General features: G+C 34.9%; 1 protein-coding gene across 1 annotated transcript; it reads left to right on the top strand.

The window, feature by feature from the left end:
• The first annotated feature begins 8,948 nt into the window (after window positions 1–8,948).
• Window positions 8,949–11,361, top strand: LOC131618095 (probable protein phosphatase 2C 33). The gene is made up of 4 exons (XM_058889359.1): window positions 8,949–9,190; window positions 9,273–9,578; window positions 10,545–10,662; window positions 10,749–11,361. The coding sequence occupies exons 1-4, from the start codon at window positions 8,963–8,965 to the stop codon at window positions 11,210–11,212; spliced, it is 1,116 nt and encodes a 371-aa protein (XP_058745342.1). The 5' UTR covers window positions 8,949–8,962; the 3' UTR covers window positions 11,213–11,361.
• The last annotated feature ends 5,883 nt before the right edge of the window (window positions 11,362–17,244 follow it).

Below are 17,244 nucleotides of genomic sequence, written 5' to 3' on the forward strand. Positions count from 1 at the left end.
GGGAAGATTGAGCACTTCATGAGTGAGAGAATCCACACACCGATTAACTTAAGGTTTTGGGTAAATATGTGCTGTGTCTCTTACAAAAGTGTGTCTCAAGTGTAAAATGCTCTCTCGTGTTGATCTCCGAATTGCCTCCAACAAGAATTAAATGACATGGTTGGCCTAGTGGAAAGACAATTCATTTTGCTACCAAGTTATGGATTTTTGTCTTTTAAGATTTAACACCCTAAAGAAAAATTGCTTACTTGGAGTTACTGCATATTAAAAGAAGGTTGTCACATCAGCGACGTTGGCCACATCAACGTTTTTTTTAACAGAAGTTTAATAAGGCTAATCCCAAATGGAAATCAACCTTTAAGGACTCCCTCAAAAAAAATTTTAGGGACTAAAATAAAAAACACACCAATTTACAGAGATGAAAAAAATTATTTAAGCCATACATATATTGTTTAGAATTGCATGTTTAAGTTTTATGTTATCTTAGAAATTGCATGCTATTAGGCTTACTGCATTCTTAGAAATTTTGTGTATAAGAATTAGGTCCGTGTTAAATAAAAAAACCTAAGCATTCTTACTTTTGATTATATTTGAAAACTATAATAATAGATTTCTTATTCAAATAAAAAGTATAGATTTACACATCTGGTTAAACCGATTTGAGTTAATTAAAGTGTTGGTTGATTCAGTCTCTTCATATGTTGTTCATTATATTTATGGTTTAAGTTTAAACTATGATCAATCAAATATTATATATTTTGTACGAAAATTCCACTACGTCAAACAATTTTTATTGAAATGTGATTTTGAAAATGTAATTTTTTAAATTGGTCTTTTAAGAAATAGTCTATTCAACTCCTTTTCTATAACATTCATGTTATATTCTTCCAATTAATTGGTTAGGCTAAGTCTATGGATGATTTTACTATGATTTGATATGTTATTGTCTGGTATACACTACTATAAAAAAGTAACTTTCGTAACAAAATTTCACTTGGGCCAAACTACCCACCATATTAGAATTTATTTCATTAAGCCCATTCCTTTAATTGTCATTTTTAAGCCATGTTAGTTAGCAATGTTACTTGTTGTTGTGTGAGGTAAAATATGCAATGTTATTATTGTGTCAGATAAAATATTTAATGTTGTTGTTGTTGTTGTTGTTGAGATTTAATGTTTAACGATTTTATTGATTTCATTTTTGTAGTTGTTATTGGTGCTGTTATTGTTGTTGATTTTCTTGTTATAGTTGTTGAGATTTAATGTTTATCGATTTTATTGATTTTGTTGTTGTTGTTGTTGTTGTTGTTGTTGTTGTTGTTATATATTGTGATTGTTCATATTGTTGTTGTTGTTCTTGTTTTTGTTGTCTTATTCTTGTGTTAGAAAGATTTAATATTCTATATTATGATGGAAGTTCTCAATGTAGTCAGTCAAAGCATGTGAAAAAAAATTAAAAAATTGAGCTGACAGACTTTTCACCACGGTTGAAACTTTTAACCATGGTGGAAAGTGGACTCACATACATTTTATCACGGTTGGAAATTCCAATCATAGTGAAATATAACGCGCTGTCCAGCTTTTCACCACAAATCTAACTCGTGGTGAAAAGTAGCACCCTTACTATCACACTCTACCTTACCACAATTGATCAACTATGATGGCACCCATTTTCAACCGTGGTGAAAGGGTTTTCCGTAGTAGTCATATTTGAAAGGTTATTAATGATGATATTTTTAAGAGTTTTCCAACAATTGTGAAAGAAGGGATCAATATATTGATATTGATAAATTGCCTATAAGAGATCAATTGGTTAGGAGAAATATTATCCAGGATGCACATAATCAAACCTGCGTGCTTTGTTTTGATGCGGAGAAGGATCTATTCCATTTGTTCTTTCAGTGCAGTAAGAGTAAAGAGGTGTGGTAATTTGTTGGGGATGATGAATGTTGTGACAAACTCAGCACCACAACACCTTAACAACTTTCTGTAACAGCAAAAAGGAAAAATGAAAAATAGCAGTGGATGTTGGTTGGCGGTGGTTTGGAGCATTTGGAAGATGAGAAAGAACATCTTATTCAACGACTTGGTACACAACTCGAAGAAGATTATCAATAGAAGCAAATTGCTCGTGTGGTATTGGCAAAATTAGGAGGCAAAAAATAACAATTTTATAACGTTTAATGATTGGTCTTGTTATCCAAAGGAAAGAGAATGTTTACTTGCATGATTGTATTGTTTTGACTGGGAAAGAGTATCTTGTATTCTAATTAATTGACTATTTGCTTATGAAAAAAAACTATTGCGAAAGAAGTGAAGGAAAAGAGTATTTTTTTACATGAAAATAATTTTTAGATAAAATAGAGATGAACTCGTATATTTTCTTTTGTGATGAGTGTTTCTCTTAAGGCTTAAATGTATTTTTGGTCCATGTAAGTTAGCGAGTTTTTTATTTTCGTCCGTGTAAGTTTTTTTTTTGCCCGAGTCCCTATATTTCACTTTCGCGTTCGTTTTACTCCCTAAAATCAAAATCTGCAGAAAACTTGCAAATTTTCTTGCGAATTTTGATTTTAGGGACTAAACCTTAAGCAAAAAGTAAGATATAGGACTCAAATAAAAAAAATCTTACAGAGACGAAAATCAAAAACTCGCTAACTTACCGGATCAAAAGTGCATTTAAGCCTTTTATTAATTATGGTATTGGTTATGGATATGTTTTTTTTCTTTTTACCACCGGTTTAGTCTGGTTCGGGGGATCAGTTCTGATATAAGTGATTTCAGCCCTTTCCCGATCGTAGTTGGGGGGATCGAATTGCAGTCCTCACTATCAAGTCTAGCGCCATCACTATTAGACTAACTAACGATTGATATGATTATGCTTTTTTAGTTCTCTTTGGTGACCTCATTTATTAATGGTGGTTAGTGTTTTTTTTTGTGAGATATGTGTTTAGTTGTTTTGGTGCTTCTCTTTTTTAAAATTTTTAGTTTTTTTATAATATACTCTCTTCGGTCTCAAATATAAGCAAAAAAAAAATCTATGGTCTTAAATATAAGAAAAAAAATCAATATTTATTACATTCAATGTTATTATTCCAAATATACCACTACAATTTTTTACATTTTAAATGTTTGCAACAAATTCCAAAATAAAAAATAAGGGTAAAATTAGAAAGAGAGTGTTGCACCCCAAAATTTGTCCATCTAATTATTTTTCTTAATTGGCTTATTACTTTGACACCATTTGCATTTTAGGTCATCAATAAAATCATGCATTCATCAATAAATTGAAAATATGATTAAGGATCATGAATGGGTTCATACTGCTAAACGAGGCACAAGAAATGGGTCGTAGTTTGTGGAGTTAAATTTCTAATTCACTAGCTATCGTGAAACTTTCTTCCTCATCAGGCTACAAGAATTGTTCTTCATCTGAAGTCATCTAGGCCCAAAGAAATAAGGTTTATTTCCTTGTGAATGAGTTTGGTTATATCATCACCATGGGCTTCATCTCAACGCCTGAGCTATTATTGTATTGTGCAAGACAATTATGAGTGGTTCTCTCTCACTATTCATGGTGCCATGTGTTTGAATCTGGATCTCATCACCGGATTAAGGATTTGTTGTGATTACTAGTGATACATATTACATGGGTACAATTAATGTTTGCTTAATAAAGGACTTTGGAAGAATCGGCATGAGATACTCAAAGTCGGTCATGTCATCGGACTTTCTTGCTCAAGTTGAATTATAATTGCAAGGTAGATACACTTCATAAGAGAAGGAATCGGAGATCATATTCAGAAGAGTTGACTTGTGGTCAATAAAGTCAAACAATAAAAGGCTGATTTGTCGTTGGCTAGATTATATGGATTCCACTATTTATACTTGATTGTCACTATTTTCTTTTGAATACAAGGAAAATGTACAAGTTAAATCTACCTGAGAAATTCATACAAAAAAAAACCTATACAAAGTCAATTAGAATGCCCTAAGGTCTTCACGGTCTCTCTATGCAGCCAATTGCCGATTACTTTTCCATGAGACCTGAGGATAGAAAGCTGCCAAATGAAAATAAGAGTCATGATCCGGAACTTTATCATTATGCTGTCTTCTCTGACAATGTTCTGGCATGTGGAGTGGTTGTTAATTCAACTGTGTCTAAATTCCAAGGAATAGAAAACTGGTTTTACACAGTGACCCATTCATTCAACTTTCCTTCATTCTCAATGTGGTTCTTATCAAATCCACCACTTGAATACCTACATAAAGCAGAACCATGCTTCAGCCGTACATTTTCATTTATAACCAACTAGTTACATAAAAACTCATACATACACATTCAGTCATCCAAATATTTAAATCAGTTCAGTACTACATCATACACACAATCTGAAGCACATACAGTTCAAACTAACAGCAATTGAATTACATGTATATGGTCAAAGTCGGTGAAGTTAAATCCCAAACAAATAACTAACCTTCCTATCGTTATTCACAACCGATGCCCACCGAAATTCGCATACATGTTAACCATTACTAACAGCCATACTATACAACACATTCAAACCAACATCTAATATTCATATTCACCAACAGTTCTAACAATTAAAAAAATCCAAGTTTTCCTATTTATATTCACAAAGAAGATCAACATGTAACATTCAGACTCTAAGCTCTGCACCTGCAATATCAGTCAGCATATCCTTCAACAAATCAAGACAAACAATTCAGTTCAAATATTCAGCATCATTCAAGAACAGAAAAAACAGACTCGCCGCACATTCAATTCTCGACTCTGCATAATCATTCCCTGCATACCATCAAAATCCAAACATCTGCAAGTTCAAAGACCAAAATAGTTCGGTGCAATTCCATTGTTCACATTACCACCAATTAAATCCCTAACTAACTCCCTAACTTACCAAACAGGACTCTAACCGAAAACTAACTTCTAACAGAATTTTAACAGCTTTCAACCAACCTCTAACCAACCTCTAACAAACTCCTAACTTCCTAACAACCTAACAGAATCAGAATTGGGAAAATACCTTTGAATCTTCTATAAAACTCTTCCATCTTCATCATTCTGGAGGCCCCCCCATTCATTCTTCCTGGTTCTTCTCCTTCAATTCATCATCTTCACACCATCCTCCATCCATTGCTCACAGTCTCTCTCTCTTTCTCCCCTGCATTCATCCTTCGATTCGATTCACTTTCACTCTCCCTTCACTTCCATAACCATCTTCAATTCACCATTCTCCACCACTTCCACACCATTTTTCACTTCATCTTCACCACTTTCTTCATGCTCTATTCACCATTCCACAATCCTCATCATTTTCTCAGCCTTCACACATTCATCACCCTCTCTCTAATTTATTCATCATCATCTGCACTCTCCACCATAATCTTCAATCACCAAGAAATCTTCAATCCTTCCCTCTCTCAACCATCGACCCTCTTCAATCTTCAACACTTATTAGCCACGATGTGATTCATCTGCATCACAGCAAGGATCATAGCGAGGCTCAACGGAAAGAAGAGTTTGATAGAGAAATATAGGAAAGAAAAGGTAACGAGAAAACTCACTATGGAATCTTCATCAGAATTCTTCATCAATCACTCTGCAGAAGCATCACAGTTCGCCAATCTTCTTCATCTGTTCGCAACCAAAGCATCAGCCACGCATCAAGAATCAACCGAGAGTCTCTGGCTTCTTTGAATTGATATCCTCACCATTATAACGCTTCTGTTTCATCATCATCGTCATCATCATCATCATCGACTTACAACCCCAACACTCATCCGCGAATCTGCACCTACAACAACAAGGATCATCCTCATCTCCGTCGCACAACTTGGCCATCTGCTCACAATTACGTCGAACGGAGATCGAAAGAGAGACGAACAGAGAAAGGAGCGTGACGCGTTGTCGTCGTGATAAGTTGAGAGTCGAGGGAGGATGTTTCACCGGAAACTCATCGAGGAAGAACAAGATCGCCGCCGCGGCTGCGAGTGAAAGAAGAGAGATTACAAGACAAGTTGAACGGTCCCATCTCTAACCCTAATCCTCTTTTATTTTTCCAATTTAATGTGTTAATTATTTAGTATATGATCTGAATATTAAGTTAGCATAAAAATCTGGTAATTAACGTTAATAAGAATTAAAGGTGCATAATCTTGATTTAATTAAAATTAACATATAGTTGGATTGAAATTTGGCCCTAGATTAGAAACTCTGAAAATGTAACTTGGATCAACACTATAATCACTATGGGCCATACGATATGCTTATCTTCACCCCACTGACCTATTGCACCCCTTCTCTTTAATACAAAAATCTGTAACAAAAACTATTGGGCTTCTCTTCATGGGCCTTGCACCCAACTTACTATTCACGCCCCTGTATTCATTTTACACCCTCCTGATTCACATAATTAAGTAGCAATTTAGTATTTTTACTTAGATTCTTTCATTGCTTCTTTTAGGTAATAAAATGCTGACTTTTCCCTATTAATCCTTAGATTCTAATACAACTTTTTTGACATAAAAAAATGTATATAAAAAATAATAGTTTAGGCTTTTATTTCATTTCTTTTTGCTTGATTAAAATCATGTACTTTTGTCATAAAAAAACCATAAAAAATAATAGTCCTTTAATTCGATTTTGTACTATTTTTTGCATCGTTCGCTTTCATGCCTTGTACCATAGTTTCAAGTGTTTATGTTAGTCATTTCACACTAATTCTTGTATCATTATTTACTTGTATTTTACTTGTAATATTGATCTCCGCTTATGCTTATATTTTCATGCCGCTTTTTGCTCCTAACCATTAGGTAGAAACCATGACAACTTTAAGAATTAGAAGTTCCCATCATATTAGGCTAGTTTTCATTTTAGGCTAGTTTTCCTTTTCCTTTTCAACTTTAAAACATTAATAAAGGACGACGCGAATCATGCTAATGCCTTTTTTTAGTGTGAAAGAAATGATTGGGGCGTAGGCCCCGATGTATGTTCTTTCCCACTTAGCGGAAGAGAAATGATTGAGGCGTAGGCCTCGGTGTATTTCTTAACCGTTATTTAGAGAAACGATTGCGGCGTAGGCCTCGATGTGCATTCTCTAATTATTCAAAAACTGTATTTTATTTAGAGAAACGATTGTGGCGTAGGCCTCGATGTGCATTCTCTAAATATTCAAAAAAACTCCTCTTTTATGGCATGATTCAAGTCACAAATAAATTTCCCTTAAAAGACACCTAAACAAAAACACTTCAAAATATCTAATAAAGGCTCAGAGCTAATCAAAGTGAGGAAGTGATGCGAGGCCTTGTAGTAGGTTTTCGTCCATCATGGAATTACACCTAAAAGACACAAACCAATTTTCTCTCTTCTCTCTCTTGCCTCCGAGGCATTCTTTCTCTTGCCTTCAGGGCATTCTTTCTCTTAATCGGACACGTTATTTCCGCTCCATTCCCAGCTTAAGACTCCAGAGGTCGAGCAGCGGAGTGCGAATGTAACTGTTCAACTAAAAAACACAAAAACAAACAAAAACTAAAGGGCCGAACTACGGCGCTCTGATTCCTGAAAAGGATACGTAGGCATTAGGTCGCGGGGCCTAAGCGAGCACAACTATTTATAAACCTTATTTTCCCCGTGTTTCTTTTTCTTTCATTTGCATGCATTCCCTTAGTAATTAAGCTTTAGATCGATTTATACACCCTTTAGATAGCAACAAACATAGGTGGATACCATCGAGTACGATGGGCGTGAGGGGTGCTAGTACCTTCCCCTCGCGTAACCGACTCCCGTACCCTATCTCTGGTCGAAAGACCTCGTTCTTATTCATCTTAGGTTTTCTGATATTCCTTTCCCTCTTTGGGATAAATATATTGGTGGCGACTCTGTTCTCATTTTCGCGAGCGTGCGACAGAGAGTAAGAATTAAATGCATTGAGATATCCTCCTTAAAGAGTGAGTTTTTTTTTTTTGTAAATTTGCTTATATTTGAGACTAAAAGGAATATTTTTTTTATTGTTGTGGTCGGAATCGGATTCACACTGCTGATTTAACCGATATATTCCTTTTTATATATACTTTAATGATTTTTACATCTTTATTAATATATCATAATTGATATTAAAGAAAATATAAATTTACCATTAAATTATGGTAGCATTTCCACATATGAAAACCCAAGAAGTGTTACACTAATCATTACACTAGTAAAGTCCATTCTTGTGTAAGAATATCTCAAAATTAATGTTTGACCAAAAAAACCTAAAATAATACTCCTCCAAAATTAATATTTGACCAAAATTAATGTAAGAATATCTCAAAATTAATATTTGACTATTCTGGAGAATAATTGAAAAAAAATTTCTTTGACTAAATAATAACTACTTTTTATTTTCTTTCTTTTTTAAGAAAGAAAAAATATTTTTATTTCTAGACATTTACTCCACCAAAATTCACACCTCTAGGAATTTAATCATACAAGCGTCACAAGCAATTTTATAAGCAAGTGAAAAGTATAATAAACTTAGCATTAACAAATATATTCTTATCATAGAAGTTAGAACTTATCATTAACAAATTTATGCATGTTAATAGATCGTGAAAACTTATCATATACTACTATTAAGCATTAGTTTTAGAGATAATTAGGATTAGCGTAATTATAGGTAATATATAGGTAGTTAGGTTTGATTCGTTTGAATGTGAGAGATAAGAGGGTGAGTTGGAACAAACTTATTATCCATCTACATAATCAACCATTGGTTGTAAACAAAAACATCCATAATCCGTTGAAAAATTCTTCTCTCTCTTGGTTTGGTATGATTTGATGCACGTGAAGTGCCACTTGTGATCAACCACGTCTCCTTTATTATTATCCATAAGAAATTTCATTGGACTTGAATTGAGTTAGGGTTTGATATTGTACCATTTTTTTGGGTGAGAATCAATGGGATCTTGTCTCTCAGGAGCTTCTTCAGCTCCTTCTCCTCAAACTAATAATTATGATTCTTCTTCGGGCTCTTCGTCGAGGAACTATTCGCGTGATTCGAGTGCCGAAATGAGGTTGCATAGAGTTCCTGGACGAGTTTTCTTAAATGGCTCATCTCCTTTTGCATCATTGTTTGGTAGACAAGGTGGGAAGGGTGTAAATCAAGATGCAATGCTTCTTTGGGAGGTACTACAAAATTTACAATATTATTTATCTTCATTCTTCAATGTAATATGTTATATAATCAAATAATGAATGGATTTTTCAGACGTTTGGTAATGTGGAGGATAGTGTATTTTGTGGTGTGTTTGATGGGCATGGACCTCATGGACATGTGGTTGCGAAGAAAGTTAGAGATTGTTTTCCTTTGAAGATAATGGAGGAATGGAATTCGCGTCGCGGTGACGACGGTGGTAACGATGATAAAACTAATAACAATAACAAGGATGGTGTATTAAAGATGATGAGAGAGTTGTTTTTGATGGCGTCTAAGTTTGTGGACAAAGAACTCAAACTTCATTATGCCATGGAATCTTTTGGAAGTGGGACTACTGCGGTTACATTGTTCAAGAAGGTATGTATGCTATTTCATTTTGATTTATGTCATTTTCATACTTTAAACCGTGGCTGTATAGAGTTGGGAGAATTGCAATTGCGGTTATTATGATATGTATGATGAAATACATAATTGAAATTAGGGTTCTAAAATTTTATATGATAAATTTTGGCACAACAATTGAAAAATACATTAGAACAAGACTAAGATTAAGGTTCTGAAAATTTAATTTTCAGCAAGAATATAATTGAAAAATAATTCATTTTATCTTAACAAGATTGCGATTAGGGTTTTGAAAAATTTAATTTTCAACATACATATTCAACGAATATAATTGAAAATTATTCATTACATTCTAACTTAAAGTTCTACAATTTTAATTTTTGGTAAGAGTGATTAAAAAATTATTCATTACATCTGAACAAGAATGAGATTAGAGTCCTGAAATTTTAATTTTCAGCAAACATAAATAAAAATTATTCATTACATCCGATTAAGAACGATTTTAATGTTCTAAAATTTTAATTTTAAAATACATAACTGAATTGACACAGATATAGTCCACACATAAAATTTTAAATCATACTTCGACCTACACAGACACTACCGTAACAACAATATAACAATAATCGCTAAAATTAAACTGCATGTCACACATAAAATTTTAAATCATACTTCGACCTACACAGACACTACCGTAACAACAATATAACAATAATCGCTAAAATTAAACTGCATGTTTCAATTTTAAACTATGGTTGCGGTAACCTCTACAACAACATCGAGTCAATTGCAATGTGATTTAATCATATGTGCAACTAAATTGGTTATTCTCATAAAAATTAAACTTTTAAAACCCCTTGTTCTAATCTTTTTATGATGTAATGAATTATTTTAACTATCAACAACCGCAGTTTGAAACCCCACTCATTTCAATAAATAAACATTCAATGAAGTATTCCTCACCCATTCTTCTTGTCTCAGGGCCAAGAACTAGTAATCGCAAATATCGGAGACTCAAGAGCTGTTCTAGCAACCCTAGATTCAAATGGTTCTCTCAAACCACATCAGTTAACAACCGACCTCAAACCAGATCTTCCAAGTTAGTTATAACCTATTAACTGCATCTTCTTTTTTGCATTCATAATATAACCCTCTTCTTATCTATTTTCCTTGTGTGTTAACTAGAGGAACTCGAAAGAATAAGAATTTGCAAAGGAAGAGTTTTCGCTCTCAACAACGAATCAGATGTAGCTAGACTCTGGCTACCAAAAGTCGATTCTCCCGGCCTAGCCATGTCGCGCGCTTTCGGGGACTTTTGCCTCAAGAACTATGGACTCATATCTGTCCCTGAAGTTGCCTATCATCGCCTCAATAACCAAGACCAATTCATCGTCTTAGCCACAGATGGTATATGGGATGTTTTGTCCAACAAAGAAGTTGTCAACATTGTAGCATCTGCTCCGCGAGCTTCCGCGGCTAAACAATTGGTTGAATCTGCTGTTCAAGCATGGAAGACCAGGCTTCCAACTTCTAAGCTTGATGATTGTTCTGCAGTTTGTCTCTTCTTTCATCCAAACACCAATAATACCCCAAACAAAAATGGGGGAATAGAATCACATGATGGCAAAACAAAACAAAGGCATCAATAGCATATGATATTCATCTCTCAATCCTCACTCTTTTTTATAAGTAGGTTGAGAGTTTTAGTTGTGTTGGTTTCTCTTTTAATAGTCTTTTCATCATTAGTTTTTTTTTTTTCTGTGTATAGTTGATAGGTTATGTGGATTTTTTGTAAATCCAAGTCTCTCTTTTAGATGTTTTTTTAGTTTATCTACACATTTTCTTATGTATTGTTTTCTTAGTGTAACAAACATCTAGCGGATTAACATGCATTATTAAAAAAAAAAGAAGTTGAATTAGTTAGTATAAAATGTTTTGAAAATAACCTAAAATTATATGCTATAGTATATAATAAATATTGATAAAATAATATGCTATAGTATATAATAAATATTGATAAAATAATATTAGTAGATAACTAATCAACAGTACAATAATTCAATTTTTGTATGATCAAGAAATTATCATTTATAACAAAATATTTCATAATATTTAACAATAAAATATACTAAACGGCTTATAATTTGTTTTAGAAAGGCTTCGATTGCATTTACCACTAGGAAAAAAACTATCTATTCACGCATTTGATTGTTAACAGATGGCGGTGGATACATGGCCCAAAAATGGAGAATCAGAAAAATAATACTGAATAACTTTTTTTCATTAATTGTAAAAGTTGCAGTTATACAATATATAGGGCTAAGACAAGCTAGAAGCATATGGGCTTAAAGCATTACAGGTCGGAATGCAAAAATTCCCCCCCCCCCCCCCCCCCCCCCCCCCCCCCCCCCCCCAAACTGGAATGTATATTTAGCATTCCAAATTTGGTAACAAGGCTATGAAAAGGACAAGAATGTAGAGGTTTCGTGAACACGTCTGTGACTTGGTTTTCAGAATATATTAGCATGAGATGAATTAACTTGAATTGGATCTTGTTGCGGACCAATTGACAGTCCATTTCGATGTGTTTGGTACGCTCATGGAATACGGGATTGGTGGCGATGTTGATGGCGCTCAGGTTGTCGCAGTATATTGTCACTCGCAGTAAATCTTGTAGTAGAAATATCAGTCATTGAGGCTCGCAGGATGTGTGGGCTAGAGCTCTATATTCCGCCTCTAAAGAAGAACGAGATACAACGAGTTGTTTCTTCGATTTCCAACTAATTAAATTGTCTCCCAAGAAGAAGTTGAATCTGGTGGTTAATTTTTGGTGTTCGGCAGGCACCCCATTATGAGTCGGTGAATCCAGTTAGAGTGAGGTTGGAGTCTGTTCTGAAGAAAAGTACCATGGAAGGTGAATTCTTCAAATATCTGATAATGCGAAATGTTGCCTATAGGTGAGATTGAGTAGGGGTTGACGTATGTTGACTTAACCTGTAAACGGAGAAAACAATGTCAGGTCGTGAGTGTGTTAGGTACATAAGTTAACCGATGATAATGCGAAATTGTGTTGGATCTGCAAGGACATGTACTTCAGTTTGGTTAAGTTTGTGAGTAGGGTCCATGGGTGTGGGCGTTGGTTTTGCGCCCAGCAGACTAGTTGATTCCACCAGGTCAAGACAATATTTGCACTGACACAGAGTTATGAAGGATAGAAAAACACTTAGAAAGGGGGGGGGGGGGTTTGAATAAGTGTAGCTTTAAAAACTTGACAGATAAAAATAAATTGCACAGTTATTTTTATCCTGGTTCGTTGTTAACTAAACTACTCCAGTCCACCCCCGCAGAGATGATTTACCTCAACTGAGGATTTAATCCACTAATCGCACGGATTACAATGGTTCTCCACTTAGTCAGCAACTAAGTCTTCCAGAGTCTTCTGATCACACACTGATCACTCCAGGAACAACTGCTTAGATACCCTCTAAGACTTTCTAGAGTATTCTGATCCACACGATCACTCTAGTTACAACCTGCTTAGATAACCTCTAAGACTTCCTAGAGTATTCTGATCCACACGATCACTCTAGTTCCTTACAACTTAATGTAATCAATTCTAAGAGTATTACAATTGCTTCTTAAAAGCTATAATCACAAACTGTGATATTTCTCTTAACGTTTAAGCTTAATCTCACTAATATATTACAACAGCAATGTAGTGAGCTTTGATGAAGATGAAGATTCTGAGCTTTGAGTAGAACAGAGTTTCAGCAAGTTAATAGGCGTTGTTTTTGTTCAGGATCGTTAACCTTGCTTCTCATCAGAACTTCATATTTATAGGCGTTGGAGAAGATGACCGTTGAGTGCATTTAATGCTTTGCGTGTTCCGTACAGCATCGCATTTAATGTTATACGCTTTTGTCAACTACCTCGAGCCTTGTTCACGCTGTGTCTACTGACGTTGCCTATAATAGCTTTTAACGTTCCTTTTGTCAGTCAGCGTAGCTTGCCACTTGTACTTCCTTCTGATCTGATGTTTGTGAATACAACGTTTGAATATCATCAGAGTCAAACAGCTTGGTGCAAAGCATCTTCTGATCTTCTGACCTTGAAGTGCTTCTGAGCGTGATACCATCAGAACTTCAGTGCTTCTGATCTCATGTTCTTCTGATGCTTCCATAGACCCATGTTCTGATTCTGCTTCGACCATCTTCTGATGTCTTGCCAGACCATGTTCTGATGTTGCATGCTGAACCCTTGAGACAAAGCTTCTGAGCGCTGAAATTATGCGTACTCTTTATATATTTCCTGAAAAGGAAATTGCATTGGATTAGAGTACCATATTATCTTAAGCAAAATTCATATTATTGTTATCATCAAAACTAAGATAATTGATCAGAACAAATCTTGTTCTAACAATCTCCCCCTTTTTGATGATGACAAAAACATATATAAATGATATGAATTTGCGATCAGAAAGAGCAGACGGCAAAAGACAAATTACACAGCTATAGCATAAGCATATGAATATGTCTCCCCCTGAGATTAACAATCTCCCCCTGAAATAAATACTCGAAGAACTTTAATAAAAGACTTCCCTGATTATTTCGGTAGAGACGATCACATAAGCTTCTGTCTTCAGAGAATTCATAGCTTCTGACTTCTGCTTCCATTGGACAGCTTCAGAACTAGAATTTCTTTAGATCCCTAGAACACTCACAGCTTCTGATTCCTGCTTCCATCTAGGACAGCTTCAGAACTTGAATTTCTTTGATCTTCAGAACATTCACAGCTTCTGATTTCTGCTTCCATTTAGGACAGCTTCAGAACTTGAATTTCTTTGATCTTCAGAACATTCACAGCTTCTGATTTCTGCTTCCATTTAGGACAGCTTCAATACTTGAGTTTTCTGGATCTTTAGAACATTCACAGCTTCTGATTTCTGCTTCCCTCGGATAGCTTCAGAGCTTTGAATTTCTACCAACATCACTTCATGCTAGATTTGTATCAGAACATTGTTGAATGTACCAGAGCATCATCAGAGCATCTCTACATCCTGAAATGTTACAGAACAAAAACTAAACGACAAAAGTCAGCATGAACGAGTCAGAACATAAAATGTATATTAGAACACATGATATGTATCAGAGCCATATAGGCTGAAATAATGTATCAGAGCAAATAGAATTTTGTCAGAGCAAATAGACAGATATGGATCAAATTCTATTATCTGTGCTTCTGATTCATTCTTCTTTCTTGCTTCTGATTTCTGAAGCTTGACAGCACTCAGCTTGCTTCAGTTTCCATGAGCTTATTCTTTTTACAGAATAACACTTCTTATGGTTTTGCTTCTTGTGTTTGCTTTGAAGATTCTCTTCACTTCTTTATACCTGCAAAACACTTAAACCATATAGAACTTGCAGTTCTTGTTAGTAAATGTGTGGGAGCTTTACCCAGCAACTGATAGATTAATCAAATCATTTATCATTTATCTTCTCCCCCTTTTTGTCATAACATCAAAAAGAATATATCAAAAGATTCAGATGAATAAAACGACAAATAAAACCACTGGAATGTAAAACCAAAGAAATTTTTCATTGATAATCAAAAGATATTACAAAAGGTTCCTATGTTTAACAAGATGAGAAACATTCCTAGCAAATACATAAAAAGTCATTCCAAGAGGAAATGACTACAAAAATTAAAAACAAAACCCTAGCAAGACACATTCTGTGTCAACCCATCAAGAATCCCCGTGGTCTTCTTGTCTTCCAGACTAGAACCTCCACTGTAGGAGAGATTCAAGAGACCAAAGAGGAAGAGAGGGACAGTTCACAAACAGAGAACTGCTGTTGCAAACGGGGCTTTCCCTTAACATAGAAGTTAAGAATATCATTCTTAACCTCTTCCCATAACTCAAGAAAGTCTTCTGTCTTTGGGTGAAAGTTGATAACAACATCACAGAAGAGGTCTGACTTGAGAGGTATTAGGAGAGCCATCCCGAGATATGCAGAGATCTGCCGCCTTTGAGTCAGAGATCTTCAACAGGCTTAGAGCATGATTAAGAGATCCAGACAAAGGATTCAAGATGAACGCTGGGTTTGAACTAGGATTTTTTTTTTAAAAGAAAGAAAAGCTTTGTTTGAGCAAGAGAAGAAAACGGAAGAGAGAGAGAGAAGAACTTGATGAGGAATGCAAAGAGATAGAGAAGGAAAAGTATTTAAAAGAAAATAAAATGAAACAAATGATGGATAACATTTAATGTTACGTGACATGAGGAGAGATAATAAAGACAAATGAGGTGACTAGCACAGTTACCTATGGTCGGCGTCCCTTCAACTGCACGCGCGCTTATCCATGAACAGTAACGACAGGTTTACCATCCCGAGATAAAACATTACAGCTGTTTTGCTTTAAAAGAGGTTCTGAATCAACTTAGACAATGAAACGTTAGTAATAACCGAATCATAATTTCTAAAAGATTTCAATCAGAACTTCTGAAAAAAAATCCACATTCATTTCAGAAGATACTCATGCGTAAGAACTTCTCATCTTCTCATTCTGGGCATAAATCCATACTGATGTTCTTCAGAATGAACTTAAACCTATCTTCAGCCAGGGGTTTTGTAAAGATATCAGCCCATTGATGGTCTGTATCAACAAAGTTTAAAGATATAACACCCTTCTGAACATAGTCCCTTATGAAATGATGTTTAATCTCAATATGTTTAGCCTTTGAATGAAGAATAGGATTCTTAGATAAACATATAGCAGAAGTTTTATCACAGAATATAGGAATGTTACTCTCATATATCTGATAATCTTCTAACTGACTCTTCATCCAGAGCATCTGTGTACTGCAACCAGCAGCAGCGACATATTCTGCTTCTGTTGTTGATAGAGCAATAGTTGCTTGCTTCTTGCTGTACCAGGAGATCAAATGACTTCCAAGAAATTGGCAACTTCCTGAAGTACTCTTTCTTTCAATTCTGTCTCCAGCATAGTCAGCATCGCAGAATCCTACTAAGTTGTATTCTTTAGATTTTCTGTAAACTAAGCCAACATTAGTAGTACCTTTCAGATACCTTAGAATTCTCTTAACAGCAGTTAAATGAGATTCTCTAGGATCTGATTGGAATCTAGCACACAAACAAACACTGAACAGAATGTCAGGTCTAGAAGCAGTCAAATATAGAAGAGATCCAATCATACCTCTGTATAACTTCTAATCTACCTTCTTACTTACCTCATCCTTACCTAGGATGCATGTTGGATGCATAGGAGTTTTGGCTTCTTTGCAGTCTAGAAGATTAAACTTCTTCAGAAGTTCCTTCACATACTTGGTTTGGTGAACATACGTTCCTTCTGATGTTTGATTTATTTGTATTCCAAGGAAATACTTGAGTTCTCCCATCATGCTCATTTCAAACTCAGCCTGCATAGACTCAGCAAACTCCTTTCCAAGTGTAGCATTAGATGTTCCAAAAATAATATCATCTACATATATTTGACAAATTAAAATATCCCTTTTAAAGGTTTTACAAAAGAGAGTAGTGTCCACTTTTCCTCTAGTGAAACCATTATCCAGAAGGAAAGAACTTAAGCGTTCATACCAAGCTCTGGGAGCTTGTTTCAATCCATACAATGATTTCTTGAGTTTAAAAACATGATTAGGAGACAT

This window comes from Vicia villosa, linkage group LG7, assembly GCF_029867415.1.
Source record: "Vicia villosa cultivar HV-30 ecotype Madison, WI linkage group LG7, Vvil1.0, whole genome shotgun sequence".
Classification (NCBI taxonomy): domain Eukaryota; kingdom Viridiplantae; phylum Streptophyta; class Magnoliopsida; order Fabales; family Fabaceae; genus Vicia; species Vicia villosa.